This window comes from Pocillopora verrucosa, chromosome 7 (genome assembly GCF_036669915.1).
Source record: "Pocillopora verrucosa isolate sample1 chromosome 7, ASM3666991v2, whole genome shotgun sequence".
In the NCBI taxonomy this organism is placed as follows: Eukaryota; Metazoa; Cnidaria; class Anthozoa; order Scleractinia; family Pocilloporidae; genus Pocillopora; species Pocillopora verrucosa.
Genome location: NC_089318.1, coordinates 16,361,233 through 16,383,347, shown reverse-complemented (window position 1 = coordinate 16,383,347; position 22,115 = coordinate 16,361,233). Strand labels below are relative to the sequence as shown.

At 36.3% G+C, this 22,115-nt stretch overlaps 2 protein-coding genes and 1 non-coding gene across 3 annotated transcripts; 1 reads left to right on the top strand and 2 right to left on the bottom strand.

Moving 5' to 3' along the window:
- Positions 1–86: 86 nt before the first annotated feature.
- On the bottom strand, positions 87–7,377 carry LOC131768313 (probable inactive tRNA-specific adenosine deaminase-like protein 3). Its single transcript, XM_059084043.2, has 8 exons — positions 7,298–7,377; positions 7,146–7,217; positions 7,015–7,069; positions 6,812–6,885; positions 6,169–6,373; positions 2,066–2,174; positions 1,079–1,482; positions 87–491 (listed from the first exon to the last, which is right to left on the bottom strand). Exons 1-8 carry the CDS (start codon positions 7,368–7,370, stop codon positions 305–307), a joined length of 1,179 nt encoding a protein of 392 aa, XP_058940026.2. The 5' UTR covers positions 7,371–7,377; the 3' UTR covers positions 87–304.
- On the bottom strand, positions 6,508–6,579 carry Trnae-uuc (transfer RNA glutamic acid (anticodon UUC)). The gene has a single exon. It is a non-coding gene; the product is annotated as a tRNA-Glu (tRNA).
- Positions 7,378–7,415: 38 nt separating the features above from the next.
- Positions 7,416–21,826, top strand: LOC131768303 (uncharacterized). The gene is made up of 15 exons (XM_066170227.1): positions 7,416–7,636; positions 8,641–8,820; positions 9,651–9,813; positions 10,535–10,675; positions 11,158–11,225; positions 11,379–11,450; positions 12,061–12,175; positions 13,501–13,549; positions 13,834–14,071; positions 14,331–14,516; positions 15,132–15,294; positions 16,002–16,142; positions 16,226–16,293; positions 16,964–17,035; positions 17,977–21,826. The coding sequence occupies exons 1-15, from the start codon at positions 7,428–7,430 to the stop codon at positions 18,101–18,103; spliced, it is 1,992 nt and encodes a 663-aa protein (XP_066026324.1). The 5' UTR covers positions 7,416–7,427; the 3' UTR covers positions 18,104–21,826.
- The last annotated feature ends 289 nt before the right edge of the window (positions 21,827–22,115 follow it).

Sequence of the window (22,115 nt, the reverse complement as noted above, 5' to 3'; positions counted from 1 at the left end):
AATTCTAACTATTTTTTTGTTTTTGGAGACAAAGAAAAAAAATAAAGAAAAAAAAAGAAAAGAACAATTTTTTGTGTTGACAAATGTATGGCAAAATTTTAAATTTTTATCTTAAGACCAAGTTTTTGTTCCAGTAGCAGATAAAATCACTTAAGTGGTAACTTTCATCTTCTCAATTAACAAAAACTTTTAACTGTTAAAACTCAATAAAACTCAACTAAGTTAAAACTCAGCAAAGCATGGGACATGACTCTAAGGAGTCCTGGGGTGTCACAGCTTCTGTCACTTGCATGCGACTGATTTGCTAAGAAGGAGTTCTCTCAAATAAAGCTCTACACTCATCCTCCAGCACTCCACAGAACACCTCATAATGATGGTTAAGTCCAGTTTGAGTGTGAATCTTATATCTGCTGCCTAGAGCACCAGTTTTATTGTCACTACAACCATAGAAAACCCGTCTGATTCTTGAGTGCACCAATGCCATTGCACACCTTGGAAAGGAATAGACAAATAAGATTCTAACAAACTGTGGGTCATGTAACAAAATAGAGACAGAAACATTTAAGTTTTACCTGTTCAATTCACGCCCAAGATCTTTTATCTGTCTACCTTATAATTCTTGTAAAGTTAAGTGAGATGATTGGGCATTGAATCAACTAATTTAATTTATATTCTTCTTCATTCTCATCACTTGTCTGCTTTATATTATTTGACATTGTAGGGAGAAACTGTGTCTTGGTCACTCATGGAAGTCAGGGTGAAATAACTCACAATTTTTAGGCAAATAAATTTTCCCAAAGTTCACAAGAGGGTTGTGAAATATGGAGTGCATAGGTACATTTACACCTGAAAGAGGTTGCTTTGTACAATTTTTTTTCTCTTTTATATATATATATATATATATATATATACATATATATTTATAAGTGAAAGAATCAAAGAGGACGCATAGATTCTCTGTTACTCAGAGTTTCGTGCCTAAGCGCTTGTCAGACAGAACGGTCTGCTTTGAGTTCTCTCTTAGGATTTGCATGTCTTTATTTAAGTTGAATATCTCTAAAGAATGTCAGATACTTACATAGCACAAGGTTCCCTTGTAACATAAAGATCATATCCAGTACATAGATAAGGCAATGACTTGCATTTGTTGTCAGCATTTTTCAGCGAGTTGCACAGCTCACCATAATGAGTAAATCTCTCACCCACTGAACCTTTTTCCATTGGGCTGCAGTCTTTAGAATCATTTTTAGAACAAAAGCAGCAAGTTCTTTGCTGTAATTGTGATCCTTTTTCTTCCAATTTCCATGTTTCATTTACCTCTTGGCAGTCAAGTTTCCAAGCACCTGATGACTGACTGTGTGCCACTAGATCCAGGCAAACCATGACAGCATGTTGGAGTGGGTGTCCTGCACATCTTAAGTCATGACACACAGCTATGGGCTGGTTCTTCTGTGGATCAACAATCACAGCTCCAATAGGAAACTGTAAATAAAAGGTTCAGAGATTTTTGTTAGCTTGTTTGTATGAGGATAATAAAAAAGAAAGTTTACACAATGAAATTCTGATACTAGCCACTATACAGGATTCCTGAGAAACTCACAAAACCCATGAGCACTAAAAGTACTTCCAGAATGACTAGATAAAAAAGGTGATGTGATCAGGAGCCAATATCTAAAATTTACATTAGTCATGTCTCTCCTAGTCCCAATACTATGATGACAAAGAAGAGGCTATCTGCAAAATCAAAGCAGCCACTCCAACACAACTTCTGGATTAACATCTCAAAGTTGTTGAATGTCTGACTAATTTATTGAACAAGGGCAAACAAGTAAGCAAGAGAGAGCTGGTTTAGAGGCATTGACTGAACAATAATTTGATTAAGTCATTAATTGAAGGAACATCCTGGGACTGGAGCTGGAAGATATCTGAACAAGGAACTGAGTTTTAGATGGATAAATAAACAAACACTTTGATCCTCAGCTGAGATACTAATGTCTTGATCCTCACCTGAGATAATGATGTATCGCTGGTAATGAAAATGACTCATGTTCTCTTTTAATCTTACCTTTCTGGATGTCATATTCTGTCCTTCCACTATTGCCATTCTCATGAACTTTTCAATCAATGACAATTCATCTTTGTCAAATAATTCCCCTCTTAATACTCTTGAAACACTAAATAACATTTTCAAAGTAAATGAAGAAGATCAACACTAAATGCAGTTTACATAGGGATATATTTTACCAAGCCACAGCTGTGCACTGAATTATAGGATCTTATTAACAGCATCTAAGGTGCCCAGAAATTCACTGCTTTTATATCAAACCATAAATAGAAGACAAATGCATTGGGTCTCTAAAAGGGCACAGTAATTGCCCATCTAAAATCTTAATTGTTTCTCTAAGCAATAAAGGACACTTGGTCTTGGTTTACCAGCAAAACAACTCTCACAGGAAATTTAACCTTTTACACCCTAACATTAGCATGCATATTCTCTATACTGTTCTTTATACATTCCTGAGGTGCTGACAAGGAGAACTTGTTTAACAATCAAGAGCTTCCTCAGTTGGTGATATTTCTTTTATTCTTGTGACCTTGATATTTGATTCAGGGGTGATATTGTCAGAAGGAATAATATGCTAGTCATTTTTAGTGGTCAAAGTGTTACTTAACACATACAAAGTTTACACGCTTGCATGATCTCAAATCATATGTAACTATAAAAACCAGACAAAAAACTCAGAAGTTTAATAATGTACTATTCTAAAATACAGAAAAAATTTGCCACAAAATATTCTTATATTTTTATCTGATGAATAAGAAATAGAATAGGGGTTTCTAAAATATAGGCCATTCCATGATTTTAAATAACCAAACCCTGGTGAAAAACCTCACAGGATCTTTGAGGATCTTCAAGGATTGACAAAGACCTGCCAAAGATCCTTAAGGACAAGGATCTTTAAAAGATCTTTAAAGGATCTGTAAAAGATCCTCAAAGATCTTTGTAAGCAAAAACGTTTGTTAAGATCCTCAAGGATTTGATAAAGATCCTCAAAGGATATTACAAAGATCCTCATAAGGATCCTCTCAAAGTTCTTTTCAAGGATCCTTCAAGATCCTCAAGGATTTAGCAAGGATCTTTCAAAGACCCTCAAAAGATCCTTTCAAGGATCCTTTCAAGATCTTTGTAAGGATCCTTAAGGATTTAATCAGGATCTTGCAAGGATCCTAGTCAAGATCCTTGCAGGATCTTTTTGAGGATCTTTCAAGATCCTCAAGGATTTAATGAGGATCTTTTAAAGACCTTCCAAAGATCCTTTCAAGGATCCTATTAAGATCTTTGCAAGGATCCTTAAGGATTTGATCAGGATCTTACAAGGATCCTACTCAAGATCTTTGCAAGATCTTTTCAAGGATCCTTCAAGATCCTCAAGGATTTAATGAGGATCTTTTAAAGACCTACAAAAGATCCTTTCAAGGATCCTGTAAAGATCTTTGCCAGGATCCTTAGGAATTTGATCAGGATCTTACAAGGATCCTTAAGTCAAGATCTTTGCAGGATCTTTTCAAGGATCCTTCAGGATCCTCAAGGATTTAATGAGGATCTTTTAAAGATCTTCAAAAGAACCTTTTAGGGATCCTGCTAAAATCATCATCTTTGCTAAGATCCTTAAGAATTTGATTAGGAGTTACAAGGATCCTAGTCAAGATCTTTGCATGATCTGTTCTACAATCCTTTAAGATCCTCAAGGAATTGAAAAGGATCTTCCAAATATCTTTAAAAGATTCATTTCATGATTTTGTACAGCTCTTTGTAAGGATCCTTTTTGAATTTGATGTGGATCTCAAAGGCAACTTTGTCAAGATCTCTACCACATCTCTGCATTATGACTTAGGTTCCTTTGAAATCCTCAAGTAATTTCAAACATAACAAAATTGTAAATTGAGGGCTCACTGTTTTATAATTCAAACACAACAAGGAATTTTCGCAGAAAATTATTGTGCAATGAGTGTAATGAAGGTTACCGCATAGCAACGCCATTCTCGAGGCTTTCGGGAAACTTTGTGACTACTTACATGAATACAAATAGGGTTTTGCATTATGGGATAGGAATTTATACGCGCTGAGATTTTTAACGGTCGCATAAAAACATAAGAAGCTCGTTTTTACGGCAAATATCATCGACAATGGTCGGAACTAAAGGGAAAATGTACACAGAAATAAAGGTAAAGGAAAGGCGTTTTCTGGAGTTCAGAAACAAGCGAAAAGAGAGACAGAAACAACCGAAATCGTCAATCAAACAAAGAATTCATTGGTACTTCTGGAAAGAAAATGAAGATGCCATCCTCGCCTAATGATTCTTACTCTGAGCTCTTGGAGAGTGAGGATGCAAATGATGTGTTACAGGGACAAGGATACAGGCTTATCGATCTAGAGAGATTCTCCTCGACGCTCACTGAAGGACATGTTTCTGAAGAAGGTGTGAATTTACTTGGTTCTGTGTAACCAACTTAAAAAGCTCTTTTAGAGGTTGTCATATGAATTCCCGAAAACACTTATTTTGTACCTCAGGATGTATTAGTTCAATTAATCTGAAGTTTTCAGGGCTGTATCCTCTTACTGAGTTGAGTTGGATAAGCTGACAGTTTCTCTATAAGCTGAATTTTAAGTAAGATGTTGTGGAATAACTCACCTAATAATCTCGGTGAACTTTGAACGGGCATTGTGCCCATAATATAAACGACTCAAAAAGTTCCTCAGCTCATCCAAAAGAACGACCCTAGTACTTTGTTTTGACACTAAAAACACTTGATTTCATGCAATCTTTGTGCAGTTATCTTTTCTTAAGTTTACCTAGGTTTTTCACACCATGTGGTGGACAAATTGATCTGATGTCAAATAACAAATTAGTTTAGGGCAACATATTAGTTATATTCAGTATGTGTGATTCCTAAGCTTTCCTTTGGTATATAGGTTAATATGGTTCAGAAATATAGTCATTGAAGTACTCTTGTTTGCCTTTTTTTCATGTTTACCCCCTCTGTAAGAGTAGTCTGATTCTGGTCATAAGTCTAGTCTTAGACAAGTTTAACACATATATTTAGGTCTTCTTATCTTTGAGCTGGACTGTTGCCAGATTTTTTGGAAAATGAAAATCTTAGTACTAACCTAAAGTCTGAACAGAAATAGTGTAGAAGTAGTCCTACTAGAAGAGGATGGGTAATTCTCGTTTAGCAATAAAAAAAAGTTTTATCTTCATTTTTTTATGTTTGGTTCAATTTTTCTTTTTAACTTAGTATGAGGATTTAAGTATGCTTATTTTATTGTCAAAATTTCGAAGGTTCTATAACATTCTTGCTAAGATCTTCAACGATCTTCCATTTCCTTGCCAGGATCTTCAAGGTTCACTGACATTCTTGTCAAGATCTTTAAGGATCTTCAAATCTCTTGCAAAGATCTTTAATTTGGCTGTCAAAATCTTCAAGGATCTTTCTTTTTTATGCCAAGATCTTCAAAGATCTTTCAATTTATTGCCAAGATCTTTAAGGGTCTTTTATTTTCTTTCCAAGATCTTTAAGGATCTTCAAAATTTTCAAAAAGATCCTTGAAGATCTTGTCAAGAAAATGAGAGATCCTCAAAGATCTTAACAAGAATTTGGAAGATCCTCAAATAATTTTCAAAGATCTTTAAAGGATCTTCAAAGTTCATGTAAAGATCTTCAAGGATCTTGACAGGAAAATGAAAGATCCTTAAAGATCTTGTCAAGAAAGTCAAAGATCCTCAAAGATCTTGGCAAGAAAATCAAAGATCCTTGAAGATCTTGGCAAGAAAATGAAAGATCCTTGAGGATCTTGGCAAGAAAATGAAAGATCCTTGAAGATCTTGGCAAGAAAATGAAAGATCCTTGAAGATCTTGGCAAGAAAATGAAAGATCCTTGAGGATCTTGGCAAGAAAATGAAAGATCCTTGAAGATCTTGGCAAGAAAATGAAAGATCCTTGAAGATCTTGGCAAGAAAATGAAGGATCCTTGAAGATCTTAACAAGAATTTTGAAGATCCTCATGAAGATCCTCAAGAGGATCCTCAAAGGTCCTCATGAAGATCTTGTAAGATCCTTAAAGATCCTTGAAAGATTTTCACCAGGGAATATTAATTAATAACTTACTATTTGTCTTCATGAAAATTGACAGGCCAAAGGAGAGATGCTTGGTTAAACTGCTCTCTAGTCAAAGGTGGATGTTTTGCCACATTAGCCACAAAGGGCTCCCCAAGAAAATTTGCTGCTGTCTTGTTTTGTTGTATAAGTTGAGTAAATGAATTGTCTGCTGCTACCTCATTCCTTACACATAAGATTATTTGTAGAAGTGATTCTGAAATTTGAAAAAAGGTTGATAAGAAAACGTAATTTTCATAATAAAATTTCGAAAAAAAAATTTAAAAGAATTGGTGAAATAGAAGAAATACATATTTAAAAAAAGTCATGCGAAATGAAAAAGATATCGCGTTCCCATACCGGGAGTCGAACCCGGGCCGCCTGGGTGAAAGCCAGGAATCCTAACCGCTAGACCATATGGGAGATCACATACCATATACAAGAAATTCATCATAGAAATCCCTTTTGTGTATGTTAATGTCATTCACACATAGAATGATATGGCCGTTTTTCAAAAAATGGCTCCTTCTATACTTTCTATAAACGTAGGAAACATTTTGAGTCATAAATATCTAATTCAATTTGAAATCTTAATCTACTTATATTACAAAGTGAGTGGGAATTTCACGGCTGCCTCATTAAAGTCATAACTTACCGTCGTTGACTTTGCGGCATCGCACTCGTCTTAAATGTCCTAATTCCTTCAATGGCAATATTTCATTTAAATCTCTGAGACATAAAAATTTTGTCTATTAACGTAACAAAATCAAATAATGGAGGAAAATCGCAAGAAATCGAAAAATCCGCGCGGAAATTTAGCACTCGTATGTTTTTTTTAAATTCGTTTTTTATTTTTACCTTATCAGTTGCGATGTTTGTGTTTTGTCCGTTACATCAGCTGCGTAAACTTGCACTGAAAATTTCCAAATACATGAATTTAGTCAACGAAGCAGATGAGGCAAAGAATCGAGAGCAGTTCCGCTTCATACCTGTTTGAAAATCGCGCGTGTACTCATTTGCCAGAACAGGTCGAGGAAATGTTACTCCTTCTTTCATCTTTGCTTCAATGGATGAGGACAGAAACTGATCAGTGTAAAATCGAAGGTGATATTTTACTGATATTTCACTTTGGAGTTCTTACCAAGTAATCCCTCACTTATATTATTCAATCTGGCTTTCTTTTCCGCAGGTTCCAGAGACAAATCCGACGCCATTATTGTTTTGAAGAGGTGCGCTTGGTTACTAAGCCAAAAGGTCAGAAAGTTGAAAATATGGCGGCTTTCTCAAAATATTTGTTGATCTCTGTGCCCGTGGTGGCCCTGGCGGGTATTGCAGCATTGTGGTGGCAACGGGAAAAGAGAGAGAGGTCTTATACAGAAGTGGGTCGTGTTTCTAGCCTGATCATTTATCCCGTGAAATCTTGCAAAGGAATTCGCGTGGATAATGCAAAGTGCTTCAAAGAAGGAATGGAATATGATAGGTAAGCCTGGCTTAGCTTGTGTCCAAAGTTACGATACAAAGAAAAAAAGCCAAAGAAACGGAACTGCGTGCGCAAAAATCATCTAAATGAGCACTGAAACAGCTCACAAGGACCAGAAAGAAAGAGACATAAGCTCAGAACGAGGTTATTTAGTTTTGGGTTGCGTGTGTTTTATGTCTTCGCGTGATTTTAGTTTGGGTTGCGTGATTTAGGGCACGTATTTCCAGTGTCAAATTTTCTTACGGAACATTTCAGTGGGGAAAAGACTGTATCAATTTGATTCGAATTCAGTGGATTACTATCATGGTTGATCCTGTTTTTCGCCTATTTGCATCGCAATTTTTTCTAAATGAAATCCTTGGGCTACGCACAGGGATGTTTTCAATTAATCCTTCAGTCTGGGGGACCAAAAAATATAGAAGCATCTGTCTGGCATTTGGGACATACTACGTAAACCAGAGACTTAGCTTAAGGGGAACCGAGGTACCCATTATCTACCTTTTTGAGCAAATACATTTTTTCCCCTTATAAGTGAACAACGTACAAATCCCTTAATTCAGGTGAAAATTCGTGACTCCAGAGAATCTGCACAAGATAAATATTCTCCAATGCTCCCAAGCTAGATACTCAATTTGGAAGTCCTTCTCATCACAAATACCAGCCTTCCTTCACCCAAGGCAGAGCATTGGGGGAAGCTATGTTATAAAAGTGCATGATAGTGATTTATGGCTGTGACCCTCCTCCCCCACCTCTCCCCCCCACCACCACCACCTTTTGAAAACTCCTAGTTATGCCACATTACAATGATAATATTTTTGTGAACCACTTTTTCTTGACCATTTACTCTAGCTCTAGGCCCCTATTCTCCCAAGGCTTTGAAGATACATCCTTGCACTCTTGGAAGCAGCTTAAGTAAAGCATCAATTTACAAACTGTAATGGTTTCTTGTCACATGACTGTGACTGCTGCATATGTTGATTTGATTTGATTATTTTTTTTTATAGGCGTTGGATTCTTTTGGATGAGAATGATATTTTTATTTCTCAACGGGTAGATCCAAAGCTGGCTTTGGTTGTTCCCCATTTTGAAGGTGGAAAATATCTTTGTCTTGATGCCCCTGGAATGAAAACCTTGAAGCTGAATATAGACTTACCAGAAAATCAACAGGAGTCCAAAAGGATACGGTGAGTCATCTAGCATGCGCAGTTTTTAGTTTAAGTTGAACATTCCTTTTTACATAGATAATAGGATAGTCTTTGCAGTTAAGTTGTACAGTTTCATTACTAGTTAATACTTAGCAGAAATAAACACTCTTAATCTCAATTTGACTTAGAAACTGTAGTCCAAGAGAAGTGTCAGTTGTAAAATTCTAATTGAGAGTACCAAACATTCTGTATATAAGCAGAAGGAAAACAATTCTTATGAAAGAGAGTCAACAATATTTAATTTGCAAAACATGTTTCCATGACTGGAAAATGGCAAAGAAATTTCAAAAGGTGTTTGCAGACTACAAAATGCTGTCTCTTCTATACCAGTTTAGATTAGAATTTTAATGGTCATGTATACTTCATCTCCTGGATAACCTGCATGTTGCCTCAATCAAAAGCCAGTCTTCCTATCACCTTGACAATTTTCTTGAAATTTACCATGTAAATTAAAGTAAATATGGATATTTAGAGACGAGGTAATTTAAAAATAAAATAGATTTGAAGTTATCCCTATCAAAAAACTACATCTTTGTCCAAGGATGGTGGGACTTTGTTTGTTTTTGGACTGGATACGAAAACAATTAATTTTCTTTTTCGGGAAGAGATTGGCATAGAGCAATCAAGAATTAGAATTGTGGGGGTTAGGTGAGAATAGGGATGTGTTCCAATATTGACTCTATCGGCAGATTCCAGGTTCATAAAGGTTGGCAGATCAGATAAATATACTAACCTGTTAGAAAAGACTCAAATGTGGTGTCTGTGCAGGTAGTATCCAAGCCAATTTTTACATTTCTGTAATTTTTCAGGGTGTATAGGGTTTATGGAGGAGGTCAGTATGTTGGAGATGAAGCTGCTGAATGGTTCTCAAGTTATTTGAAAAGACCTGGATGCAAGTTGTATAAACTCTCTCAGCCTAAGTTAATCTGTGAGGATGAAAAGTGGGGTGATGTTGCTTTGCCAGGAGACAAGGTAATTTTAACATTATGTGTAATGTTACACCCTAAGTTTAAAATCAGGTGGTCTTAAGTCAGAAAACTCTGATTTAATCTTTACAGCCTCAAGCAAACTATTTTCTATTCATTCTTTTAGCATATCCTCCTGTTACTTTTTTTTTTTTTTTTTAAAGTGAAAACCCATGCAGGGGGGGGAAGGAGGGGGAGGGAGATTTTAGCCCTGGCCCAGCTACCGTATTGATATTACTCTTTATTAAGAGGACATGTTACTCTGGCGAGGCTTCTTTTCATCCAAGAGTGTAAATTTGCAAATAATGGTGCCAGTAAACTTTTAGGCACACTTGGGAAATAACTGGGATGGACTGAATTACAGCTGCACTGATTATTCTGTTCATGTGAAAGGGAAATAACAAGACTTCACATCACTTCAAGATACATAAATAACAGTCAGTCAGAGTAAAGTTTATTAGTAGGCTTTCAAGGTCACAGGGCCAAGAAGACTTAAGATGATAATATTCTTTGGGTTTGATGTATATCTATTATAAAATTATGCTTAAGAAGAAGTCAGTTATGGCATTGGATCACTGTCAAAAGGAAAGTAAAAACTTTTACCTCTTTCATAATTCATATCAGCAAATGAATGTCATGCAAACATGGAGGAATTTTAGAGTTGTGAGAAGTTTCAATTGTCAATGTATTCCTCATTTTGTTTTCTCTTCCTTTTTTCCTTAACCAAGGCATCATTTGGAAATTTTTCTCCTTTCATGATTACAACTGAACAATCACTTGTAGCTTTGAATGGAGTACTTCTATCACCAGTTACTATGGAAAGATTCCGTCCAAATGTTGTGGTTGACGGTTTGAAGGCATACGATGAGGTCTGTGTTCCATCTCATATTTCTTGTGAAAGAAATTAATGCTACCACTGTAGCGCCTTGAGCACTTATTAAATCTATAGAGCTTGAGATCCAGAGTGGGTGCCTATTTAAGTTGGGAGCTTATTGGAGGCTGGGTGCTTATAAAAAATTCTCACCATTTTCAGCAAGTGGTAAATTATTTTGCAATGAAACGACGAGTAATAACAAAATTTTAAGATGTACAACAAACTTGTGACGTGTAACCCAGTCTCTCATGCACTTCAGCTTTTTTTTGTTTTTTTTTTTGGGAGGTGGGGGGGAGAGTTGGGGGATAGGGGGATAGGGAGTTTGGCATTTATTTGAGGCTGGGCACCCATAAAATTTCACTACTGAGAGGGTGGGTGCTTATTCAATGTCGGCACTTACCCAAGGTTGGGCTCTTATTTAAATAAATACAGTAAATATATTAAAAGGTGATCCATGTTCTATTTTTCTTTCCACAGGATAAGTGGACAAAAAAGATAATTAAGATAGGGGATGTAGAATTCAGATTTCTGAAGAACTGTGGAAGGTGAGTGGGTGATGTCTCCAAGAAGTAGTCCTGATCCATTGACATCCAGATTTTGCAGTCTGAGAGTTTCCAGTCTTTTAATCAATGGCATAATTTGAAAGCTTAGAGATTTGATTAAAATGTTAAAATGTTTAAAATGATTTTTTTTCCCAGATGTTCATTGACAACTGTAAACCCTGCAACAGGAGAAAAAGAAGGAAATGAACCCTTGGCTACTCTGCAAAGGTAATTTCTTACTTGTTAATAAAGGTATGCTTGTCCTCTACTTTGTTGACTGCTATTTAACAGTTACCCATGGCCAGAGAGTCAGCAAAATTTCTTTTGCTGAGAGAAAATTTTTTATTGTATTTAGAAAAAAGTTTCTTGAGGATGCATCAGAAAAAAAGCTCAGTGAGCTCATCTTAGGAAAATTGATTTTCTATTTTAGTTTTACCGATTGGCTTCTTGTAAAAGCCAATTTCATATTGGGAAAATTGTCAAAAGCCATTGGCCACAGCTTGATAGCATGACTATGAAAAGTAGATAGCAGTTCTGGGTACAAGTTGACAAAGGGGGTAAGTTTCTAAAGAAACTGTGGGAGAGTATAACAATTAGTTTGGTATTATGAACCAAATTGATAACTTAAATTGGCCACTGTAAAAAGTATCCAAGCTAATGTTTTGAGTGTTAAGCCCTTCATCAGAGCAAAGGATGAAGGAGGAAGGGCTAATGCTCAAAATGTGGCCAATTTATGTTTACCTGCTTGATAATATCAAATTACATTGAAACAAGTTAAATAACAAATTATGAGGGGATCATGGCAAGTAACTGCTTTAATCAATGTGTCTTTTCACAGGATAAGGCTCCCTGAGGACAGAGATCCCAGGCAGGGACAAGCTCCTCTTTTTGGAGTGCAGTTTGCCCTTGATGGAGATAGGATAGGGGTTGTAAGGATAGGAGATAAAGTGATGGTCTCTGCATGACTGGAAAATTAAGTAGTGTTGGCAGCTCAGCATGCCTTGAACTAATTAAAAAAGTAGTTTGTGGTAATATAATGCTGGACCATATATTTCATGCATACTATTTTTTTTTAGTAGATTCTTCCTCAGGGAACACTGAGAGCTCACTAGAAAGTTGCCTAATTCTCCATGTGTAGCTATGTAGGTCAGCTGATAGTAGAACCCCACTATAATTATGATTTTCAGTTGGGTGAGGTGGGGTAATAATCTGCTGACAAGGTTTTAACCTTAAAATAATTGTATTGTCATGGGGAAGTTTTTATTGTTTTTATTTATTGTTCATCAAACTTGAAATCTTGCCAAAAGAGATCAAAAAACATGTTACCACTGGAAACAGAGCCAGTTACGTGAGTTTGCTCACATCAAAACATACTGGTTGCCAAAATTTCACTGCACCTCACTCAACTAAGATTATCATAGGGTAATTTTAATTAGTATTATCAACTTAGTTACAAATGTAAATTGGCTACTGCAAAGAGTTTAAAAGCTGACATTTTGAGCGTTAGCCCTCACTCTCTACTAGCCAATTAACTTGAGAGCTCTGTGAAGAAATAACTTATACTGTATTTACTTTATCATTGGTACGGGTTGGGAGTATCAACTGACAGCAGATTCAGAGAAAACATTGACCTTAGGATGATTGTCTCTGTTGAAGGAAAAAGACAGCTGAAATTTCTGCAACTTCTAAAAACACACATGGTATTAAATCCTCAATCATAACCATTACAATTTTCTCAAATGTGATTGGTGCATTAGCTGACTTATTTTTTTAATTAATTTTTTTGGGGGGCGGGGGGAGGGAAGGGATTTTAAAGGTTAAGATTAATTGGTAACAGTACTTTGTGCCATCCAATTCTGTCTGTAATCATATTGGAAATTATCAAATTATACTCTCGCCCTGTGGTCATCTATTTTGTTAAACATTTTTATGATTACTTTCTGAATTGGAGTCCACTCAGTCCTACAAAAGGACTGAGTAGAGTTTACCATTATTAATTTTACTAGGTCCCATGCAGTTTCCTATACATACATACTGATAGTGTATGCAAAACACTTTTAAAAATCAATTCAATTATAATCACAGATTTATTTGATTTACAAATTAAATAATTTTATGGCTAGTCTAAGAGTTTTTGGATCAATTACATGATAATGTAGATTATTATACGTGGAAAGTTTCAATTAGTAGTAAATAATAGATCATTAATAATAATAATAAAGCTGTTCTTCAGCAATATGTATTCAAATTGCCATTTTTGGTCTTTTTCCTCTTATAGTTAGCCCTTGTTATTGGGAAAATAGTTTGTCCTTTTACATCAAACAGTGGTTTGTGACAGGAATACCAGTTTTGTTACTCATGCACACTCATCTCCCCTCATTTTTCACCTTCACCCTCCACCTTTCAACACCCACCATCACCTGTAATTAGTCTCCTCTGACGCATTTCACTTCACACACACCCTCCCTCCATCCCCCTGGCTCAATTTCTGCCGTTATATCGGATTCAATCTTCGAACCTCTCTCGTTAGTTCGAGGGAGATCAACTCTGCTGACCGCGCCCGTTGCAGTGCCTTTTGGGTCTGGGGTAGGGTAAGTGTTCGGTTACCAAGTCAGTCGAAGGATTCTAAAGATGGTGGCGCAGATTTCGTACTCAAAATATCTGCTGATCGCTTTACCTGCTGTCGCTTTGGTGGGTTTTGCTGCGCTATGGTGGCAGAGAAAGGAGAAAAAACGGTCCTATCATGAAGTGGGGCGGGTTTCTAGCCTGATCATTTATCCCGTGAAATCTTGCAAAGGAATTCCTGTGGATGATGTTAAGTGTTACAAAATAGGAATGGAATATGACAGGTTAGACAGGAGAGATTTCACCATGAACCAGGGAACAAAAATGCTCTGACATTGCTGTGAAAAGGCTCCTTTCAGTCAGTAAGATCGTGAGAATAAAGGAAATAACAGCCATATATCAAAGATGCTAATGGAACAACAATATCATTGGAAATGTATAGAGAACAATGTGGAGACTATATATTCATTCAGATTTTAGAATGTAAAACTTTTAAACTTTGTTAAATAATGAATCACATTGTTCTTCCCATGACTTTGACAGGCGTTGGATTCTAGTGGATGCCAATGATACCTTTGTGTCCCAGCGTAAAGATCCAAAGCTAGCACTGATTGTTCCTCGGTTTGAGGATGGAAAATATCTTTGTCTTGATGCTCCAGGAATGGAAACTTTGAAACTGGACATAGGATTACATGTAGCTGCAGATGAACAAGAATACAAGAGGATAAAGTAAAACATGTTCATTGTGTACAGGTTATCGTTAGCAAATGTTATAGGTATATGATGTATACAAGCAAGATGTGTTGCTTTGGAGCATGTCCTTCTAGGGTGGCCCTGGGACAAGCTCTCTCTTTCCCCCCCCCCCCCCCACCCCAGAAAAATTTGAAACTTCAAACTCTCTGATACATGATTTCCAGCATACTATGACCGATTTTAGTGCTTTATTTTAATTCTTTTCTGTCACTGATCACAATTTTCAAAGTATAACACAAAATAGTCTGACAGATGACAGTTTTCCACTGCCTACACATTTCTAATTACAACCTGTATTTCAGCTCATGCAATTATGCAATTTATTTAAGGAAATAATTTCTGTGCACTGTACACAAACCTGGTGGTCTATTCTTGGTTTTCTTTAGGTTTCAAGTTTTATTTAATATGTATTTTTTTTTTATTATGGTGAGCAGTGAAAATTTAGCAGGTTTCAAGTTTGTGGGATTTTGTAGATTATCCTCTATATGCAAAATATGGTAAAAAAGCTAGTTAAATGTTATTTCAATTTCTTTTTATTTACATTTGCATTTAACTCTGATTTGTTTTTTTTTTTTGTTTTAACTAATCCAGGGTTTGGAGGGTTTATGGAGAAGGTCTCTATTGTGGAGATGAAGCAGCAGAGTGGGTATCTACTTTTTTAAATAAACCTGGATATAAGATGTATAAACTTTCCAAACCAAGAGTGATATGTGAAGATGACAAGTGGGGTGATGTTGCTCTTCCAGGTGACAAGGTAAATATAACATAACAAAAGGGATCAGATGTGTATAGAACAGTCTTGTTGGCTGCGTGTGGAAGATGCAGTAGCCTACAAGTAAAAACACCCTCCCCCCCACAAAGGTAAAATGGAGGCGAGGGAGCCCCTGTGCCACTTTTGGGGAGGGTGTGGCTACACCTAGGCTAAAGACGCAGTGTTCTACTTGTCAGTGCACTGAATTCTGAGTCAAGAGGTCTGGGTCCAAGACCTGGTTAGGTGAATGTGTGATGTTCTTGGGCAAAAGTCTCTCTCTCTCCACCCAGGAGTATAAATGGGTCCTGGCAAATTATCAGGGAAGTCTGATGAAATGTAGGGGCTAACCTTGCAATGGATTTGCACCCCATCCAGGGGAGGGCCAAAGGGCTTGTGTACAGACTTTCCTTTTACCTTTTGTTGGCCATGTTGGACCACATAATGGATGCTCTCAAAGTCCAGAGCCATCTGACATTTTTGATTAAGGAAGAAAAATGGCAAGGCTAAGAATGGAAATGATTGCAATGCTACATAAAGATGTAACTAAAGTATATTTATTTATTTCTATTCTGTTCCTGAATCATAATCGTTTAGTGTCCCAAGGATGTTGCAGGATCATTAGTAAAAGCTGTTTAACTCTTAAGAGTAAGACTTACCTCATTTATTTTTCTTCTTTACATCTTATATATCTTGTTTGTTGTTCAATCCAGGCAGCATTTGGAGATTTTGCTCCATACTTGATTGCAACTGAGGCCTCATTAGAAGCTGTGAATACTGAACTTTCATCTCCTGTGACGATGGAAAGATTCCGTCCCAATGTTGTGGTTGAGGGTATGAAGGCATTTGATGAGGTCAGTGTGTCAATCCATTCTGTGATATCGCATAAAAATTGATTAGACTTTCATTATGGTCATACTTTTTCCCTTTTTTACAGGACAAGTGGGCAGCTAAGATAATAAAAGTTGGAGATGTTGAATTTAGATTCCTAAAACGATGTGGAAGGTTAGTCAGTCATAAAATACATTGAAAAATAGCATCAAAAGTGTCAGTGGCTATCTTGAAAGTTAGTTTTGGTCAGAGTAGGGTTTTAATAAAAGTTGATTATCAGTAGTCTATACTGCTGCCTGTAAGACTTGTGAGGAGGATCTCGTGTTTGGGTTTTGCTTTACAGCCCTTTTCTAGGCACAGCTGCCTAGTGCGCCATTGGCAGCATCATATGGAAAAGGTGTTTGAAACCCATGTCAAGGGTAGAAAACACAAGAATTGGGAGAGAAACTTTAATCCAGCTAACAATGATGTGAATCAGCAAGAAACGCAGGCTACATGTGAAGCTAGAACTGGAATTTTATTTGGGTCCATCACAGTTTATCAATCCATACCTTTTTCTCTCTATGAAATCTCCCTTTTTACCAGTTATGCCCCTGGGCCATGAATATTACAAAGACGAACCTCTTACAAGCTGACTTAAACATTCAAGAATCTACATGCACTTCCTGGCTTATATTGTATAAACTAACATTTTATTTAACAGTTGCCTTGTAATGTTGGTTGCATAAAACTCAATTGCAGTTTGTGTGAATGTTGGCTAAAAATTTTGCATAGCTTATTTGTCATTTTTCAATATAAAGTTACCCAGTATTTCTGATTTCCAGTTTCTGAATTGTTTACAAAGGTGTCAGTTAACAACAGTGAATCCTGACACAGGCGAAAAAGAAGGAGATGAACCTTTGGCAACTTTAAGAAGGTAATTGTTTCTCTATCCCATCACCAACAATTTTTTGACACAGGTTAACAAAGATTAGAGTCAGCAGAATTTCAAATTGACAGTTTACCTTGCAAGGGTTTAGCCCTTATTCTACAATACAGAAATGAATGCATACCATACTCCACTGGCGGTTCATGTAAGCACTGAAATCCAACTGAGGATAAAAATGATTTTCATATTAAATTGATTGACCAAATTGCAAAATTTCACTTTGTAGCGTCATTTGGACTGTGCTCTTTTCAACAATATGGCTTTTAACCACAATCTGGCAGGAACTGATGAAAAGGCATCAGAGAATTGGATACTTTCCAGCTACTTATTGAGAATTTTCTGGCTAATTTTTAAGATTGGAGAGCTTTTTTTGTTAATTTTGAGACATGGAGAAAAATTAGTATGCTGCTACATTTATCAAACTTATTTTCCCTCCCAAGAGTAAACAAGACATAACTTCTCCCTCCACATTTAATACATAATCAAAGGAACAATGTCAGCACAAAATCTGCACACCTACCCCTCCCCTTACCCAACATTAACCTTAACTTAGGCCTGGGGATGGGTTATTGGGGAGTTGTTCAGATACAGGCATTGATCCATATCATACAGACATTGATCCATAACATTCACATAACTGATAAGAAGACAGTAGGTATCGACTAAGGGACTATATTTTATCCAACACCAAATTCTCAGTGCTAAAATTATAAGGAATGTATGTCAGACGGTAAGGAGAATTACTATGAATTGAAAACAGATTGAGATCTTGGTATTGGAAGGTTTAATCATTTCATGTAATGTGCAATCTTAAGATGAAATCATTGCTTTGGATTGGTTGCTTTCTAGTCGACCCCTTGTTGATGAGTTGATGCCTATTAGAATACATTTAATTCTGCTAACAAATGCAACTTTTAATTTATTTTCAGAATAAGGCTTCCGGAAGACAGAGACCCAAGACAAGGAAATGCCCCTCTTTTTGGAGTTCTTGTTGCCCCTCATGGCAATACAGTGGGAGTTATAAAGATTGGAGATGTTGTCATGGTTTCAGAATAACTGCAATTATTATAACAATAAATATTTAATTGTGTTGCTTAATATTTAATTTTGCAAGTGTAGATAAAGCATTGCTCTGAATAGAAGCATTACAGTGTGGCAGATTTGGGGTATTACAATGTCCCTTTTTATTTTTTTATTTATTTATTTATTTTTTTTTTTTTACAGTAAGCCAAAATTATTTTACAGCTTTTTACCTGATAATATCCTTCAGTAGGAATGCAAATTTGGGCTGAAAGGTTTATCATTAACATATTGTATTTACATTTTGTTCCAATCAGACTGTTTTCGCTCAGACAATAACTCACCTATTATTTAGAACTGTTTTTTTGTTTGTTTTGTTTTGTTTGTTTCATATTCTCAGATTTCATGAGCATGTCACTGAATGAACACCACCTCTGCACTCACTATTTTTCCCTTTGAGGAAATGGAAACAAAATCTTAATTTAATAGATTGATTTATTCACTGATTTTTGTGTCTGCTGCATTTATAATGCATGCAGACACTTAGATAAGCTGTAAAACGCGCGACCAGCTACTTCATATACGACAAGATCTCGGATTTACTCTTGACGTTTCACTGCGGATTCCATTTGGTGATGAGATACATGATGTATGCACGGAGGGGTAATACTTTCGGCCTGTAATACTTTCGGCCTGTAATACTTTCGGGTGCAAACTTCGTTCCTCAGGGGAATAATCTATCCAATCGGATACGAGGAAAGGACAAAGGAAAGAGGTCGTGGCAAACTACCGATTTCCGGGAAGACTCGGAACCAATCAAATCTGAGAAAAGGACAAAGTCAAATCCGTCAAACTATGTGCTTTCGAAAAACGTTTGGGTTGCGTCGTATCGTCCTGATTTCGTTCGTCAAGCCAGGGTGTATTATTGCTTGCAAGGTGAGTGATCTTTTCGCTTTTCATATTTGTAATGGATTTCTTAAAAGGTGTTTTCTCATTTGGCCACAGCATTCGCACTGGGTTTCATTCCGGCCGAGTGAAAGGTTTTGAAAGATGCTTTGAATTTGTAAATCGACTGAAGCTTTCTCGGCGCCAACACGATCACCGCCCCGCCATTTTGCAAGTGCTCAGGACGCAAAATAAGCTTTATGAGTCCCATTTGGGGAATGCAAAGTCCCTTCGGGGAACAATTGAGCTCCATTTGGGGAATGAAAAGCCCGTTAAGGGAATTATTAAGTCTCACTTGGGGATTACAAAGCCCAATGCGGGATATAATATGCCCTGTTTACGAAATGGATTTGGCAGAAGATACATGTATTTCACTACACACATGAAAACATCTATCACTAGACAAACATGTGCGAAAGCTGTGGCGATTTTATACAGAGGAGAGAAACCTAGAACTAGTATTCTTATGATAATTACTATCTAAGCATCGCTATGAACAGATCTTTGCATACAGTTGTAAGGTATCAATGCTTTCAAAAATTGGAATCCTTCATCAAGATGAATCAAGCGCTCAATTGCTCCTTCACATTTCAACTGTCCAGCATTTGAAGATTTGCTATTTCCTTTGCACTTCCTAAGTGCAACTTGTGATTTTCTTAAGAGAATTTTCATTTGAAGCTTTTTTGTTTTGAAGAATATATTTTCAACACACATAGCAGCTCTCCTATCTGATCGTCTTAGTTCAGATTTAAAAATGTCGCTATAATGAACATTAGCTAGTCTATCTTTATTTTCTGGTCGACTTTGACCAAGGAATATACCAGGATATGCTAACTCTTCAGAATATTGATCTCTGAATATACTTAAGGGTTTGTTTCCCTCTCCTGGTGCAACATTTAAAATACGTTGAGGCAGACTGTCTTCAAAATAATGTGTGTTGGTCAACATGGTGTCAGTAACACCAGCAGGTGTTTCTGCTTCATCTTCAGTCCACTGATCATCATTATCATTACTGTCATTTCCATCTTGCTTATTGGAACCACTGCTCTTTTCTATTTCTTGTTCACTTTGATTTTCAGTATTAGTATCATCTAATAAACAGTTTGCAGTATACTGCACTCCTCAACCTTCATTTAGTGTTATTCCTGCTGTTGTTGATTGATTTATAATAAATAAGTAAACAAATAAAAAATTATAATTCACCTAGGTAAGTTTTTTTTTTTGGCATTTTGTTGTTATAGTTAAATTTGTAGTAGTAGTCGTAGTCGTCGTCGTCTTTTGATGCAGTGCTCCCTATGTTATTAGAAATTTTGAAATACATTATATTGCTATGAAACAAACTCAAAAGGTTCTTTTTCACTTGCAGTCAATGGAAGAACAAAAAGAAGAGATTGTTGGTTTCTTACACAATGTGTCTCCAACTAAAAAAAGTAGCAAGACATCTTACTTTGACATGTCCATACAAACCACCGATGGCTTAGTAAGAGGAGTCTGCGTCTCCGGAAGTAAACAGGAACACTTTGATCAAATGAGCAAAAAGAAATCTCCAATAAAACTTCGAAATTTTAGAATTGAAAGAGCAGGAGAAGCAACCACAGTACTGATGAATAACAATGTACTGTTAGAGCCTACAAAAGAAATACCTTTTTCAAGAATTGAGTTGCCAAGTGCCAACAATATCCAATCAATTTCAGCTGCAAACACAAATCAAAGTATCACCATCAAAGCCAAACTTATTCAGATGTCATCAACAAAAAAAGTGAAGACAGAGTATGGTGAAAAAAAAAAGTTGTTTGCCTATCTTGTGGACCCACATGGAGCCATTAAGGTGACACTTTGGGAACAATTCTGTGGATCTCATTAATCCTGCTGAGCTACCTCAGAACTTTACCAATACAACAGCAGCAGCAGAAATACTTGGAGTGTGAAGTGTCACGGCATATCAAGCCTGCTGCAACTGTAACAAAAAGCTGGTAATAGAGATGTCTCCCATACTAACCTGTTCAACTTGTGGGCTCAAGCAGAATATGAAGTCCACCATTCAACAATGTTATGGACAACTACTGGTACAAATTAAAGAATCGAAGATCACAGTGACCCTGTTCAACGACATCCTGCATGATATGCTAGCGTCACAAGGAAAGAGCACTCTTCCGATCACTGAAGAAACCATAACTACCTTTCTTCTAGAGTTACCAACTATAACCAGCATAACATTCAACAACAAACAAAAATAGTGGAGTCAGTGCAAATCTGAATAAAATGAACAATTTCCTGTCACACATCAGTGGAAATTACTACTGAATACCAAACGTTAATAATACCTGTTTTGTTACAGTTTGCAACAAACATTTTGTAGACACTGGTTTTAAGTGAAATGATTGTTTCTCTGACTGATAAACATTATTTACAAGTACACGTGCTGCTTTTTTTGGGATAATATTTCTGTTGCATTACATTTCTGATACATTTCATTTCAATTAAAAGACAAACACTTCAAAATACTTTTAAAAGTATATTCACCTATTGGTTACTTGAACACAACAATGTAAATATACTAACTTTGTTTTACCTATGTTTTGTTCCAAATTGATTGCATATTACCATTAAATGAAAAACATAATGATTTCTTAGGAATTATTACAACCAGAGACTTTTTCTTGCTTTGCAAAACTGCTACTGCTTTGCATTACAGTTGTCTTGTGTTACAAAGACTTCTGATACTATTCAATTTTGTTAAAAACTATTGGCTGTTGTATTTCAATTCTTTGATTTAAATATTCTGCTACAAAATAAAAGAAACGTTCACTTTAATGTTAGATTCTTTGCAGTACCATAACACAATAAAAGTTATTTAAACAGTGATGAAGATGTAATCACCATCATGATATTGATGATTGATATTGATGATCCCTTACCTCCAACTGGAGCATTGGACATTCACCACTTCAGTTCCCCATCTTTGTGATGCCTTGAGCATTCCATGGCACTGCCTTTCGGGAGATGTTTCTAGCCAGTTTAACAGTATTCAAAAAAATAGGTGCCTACAGCAGATTCCATTCCACTACAGCAGACACAAGTACCCATTGGGTACCTATTTTTG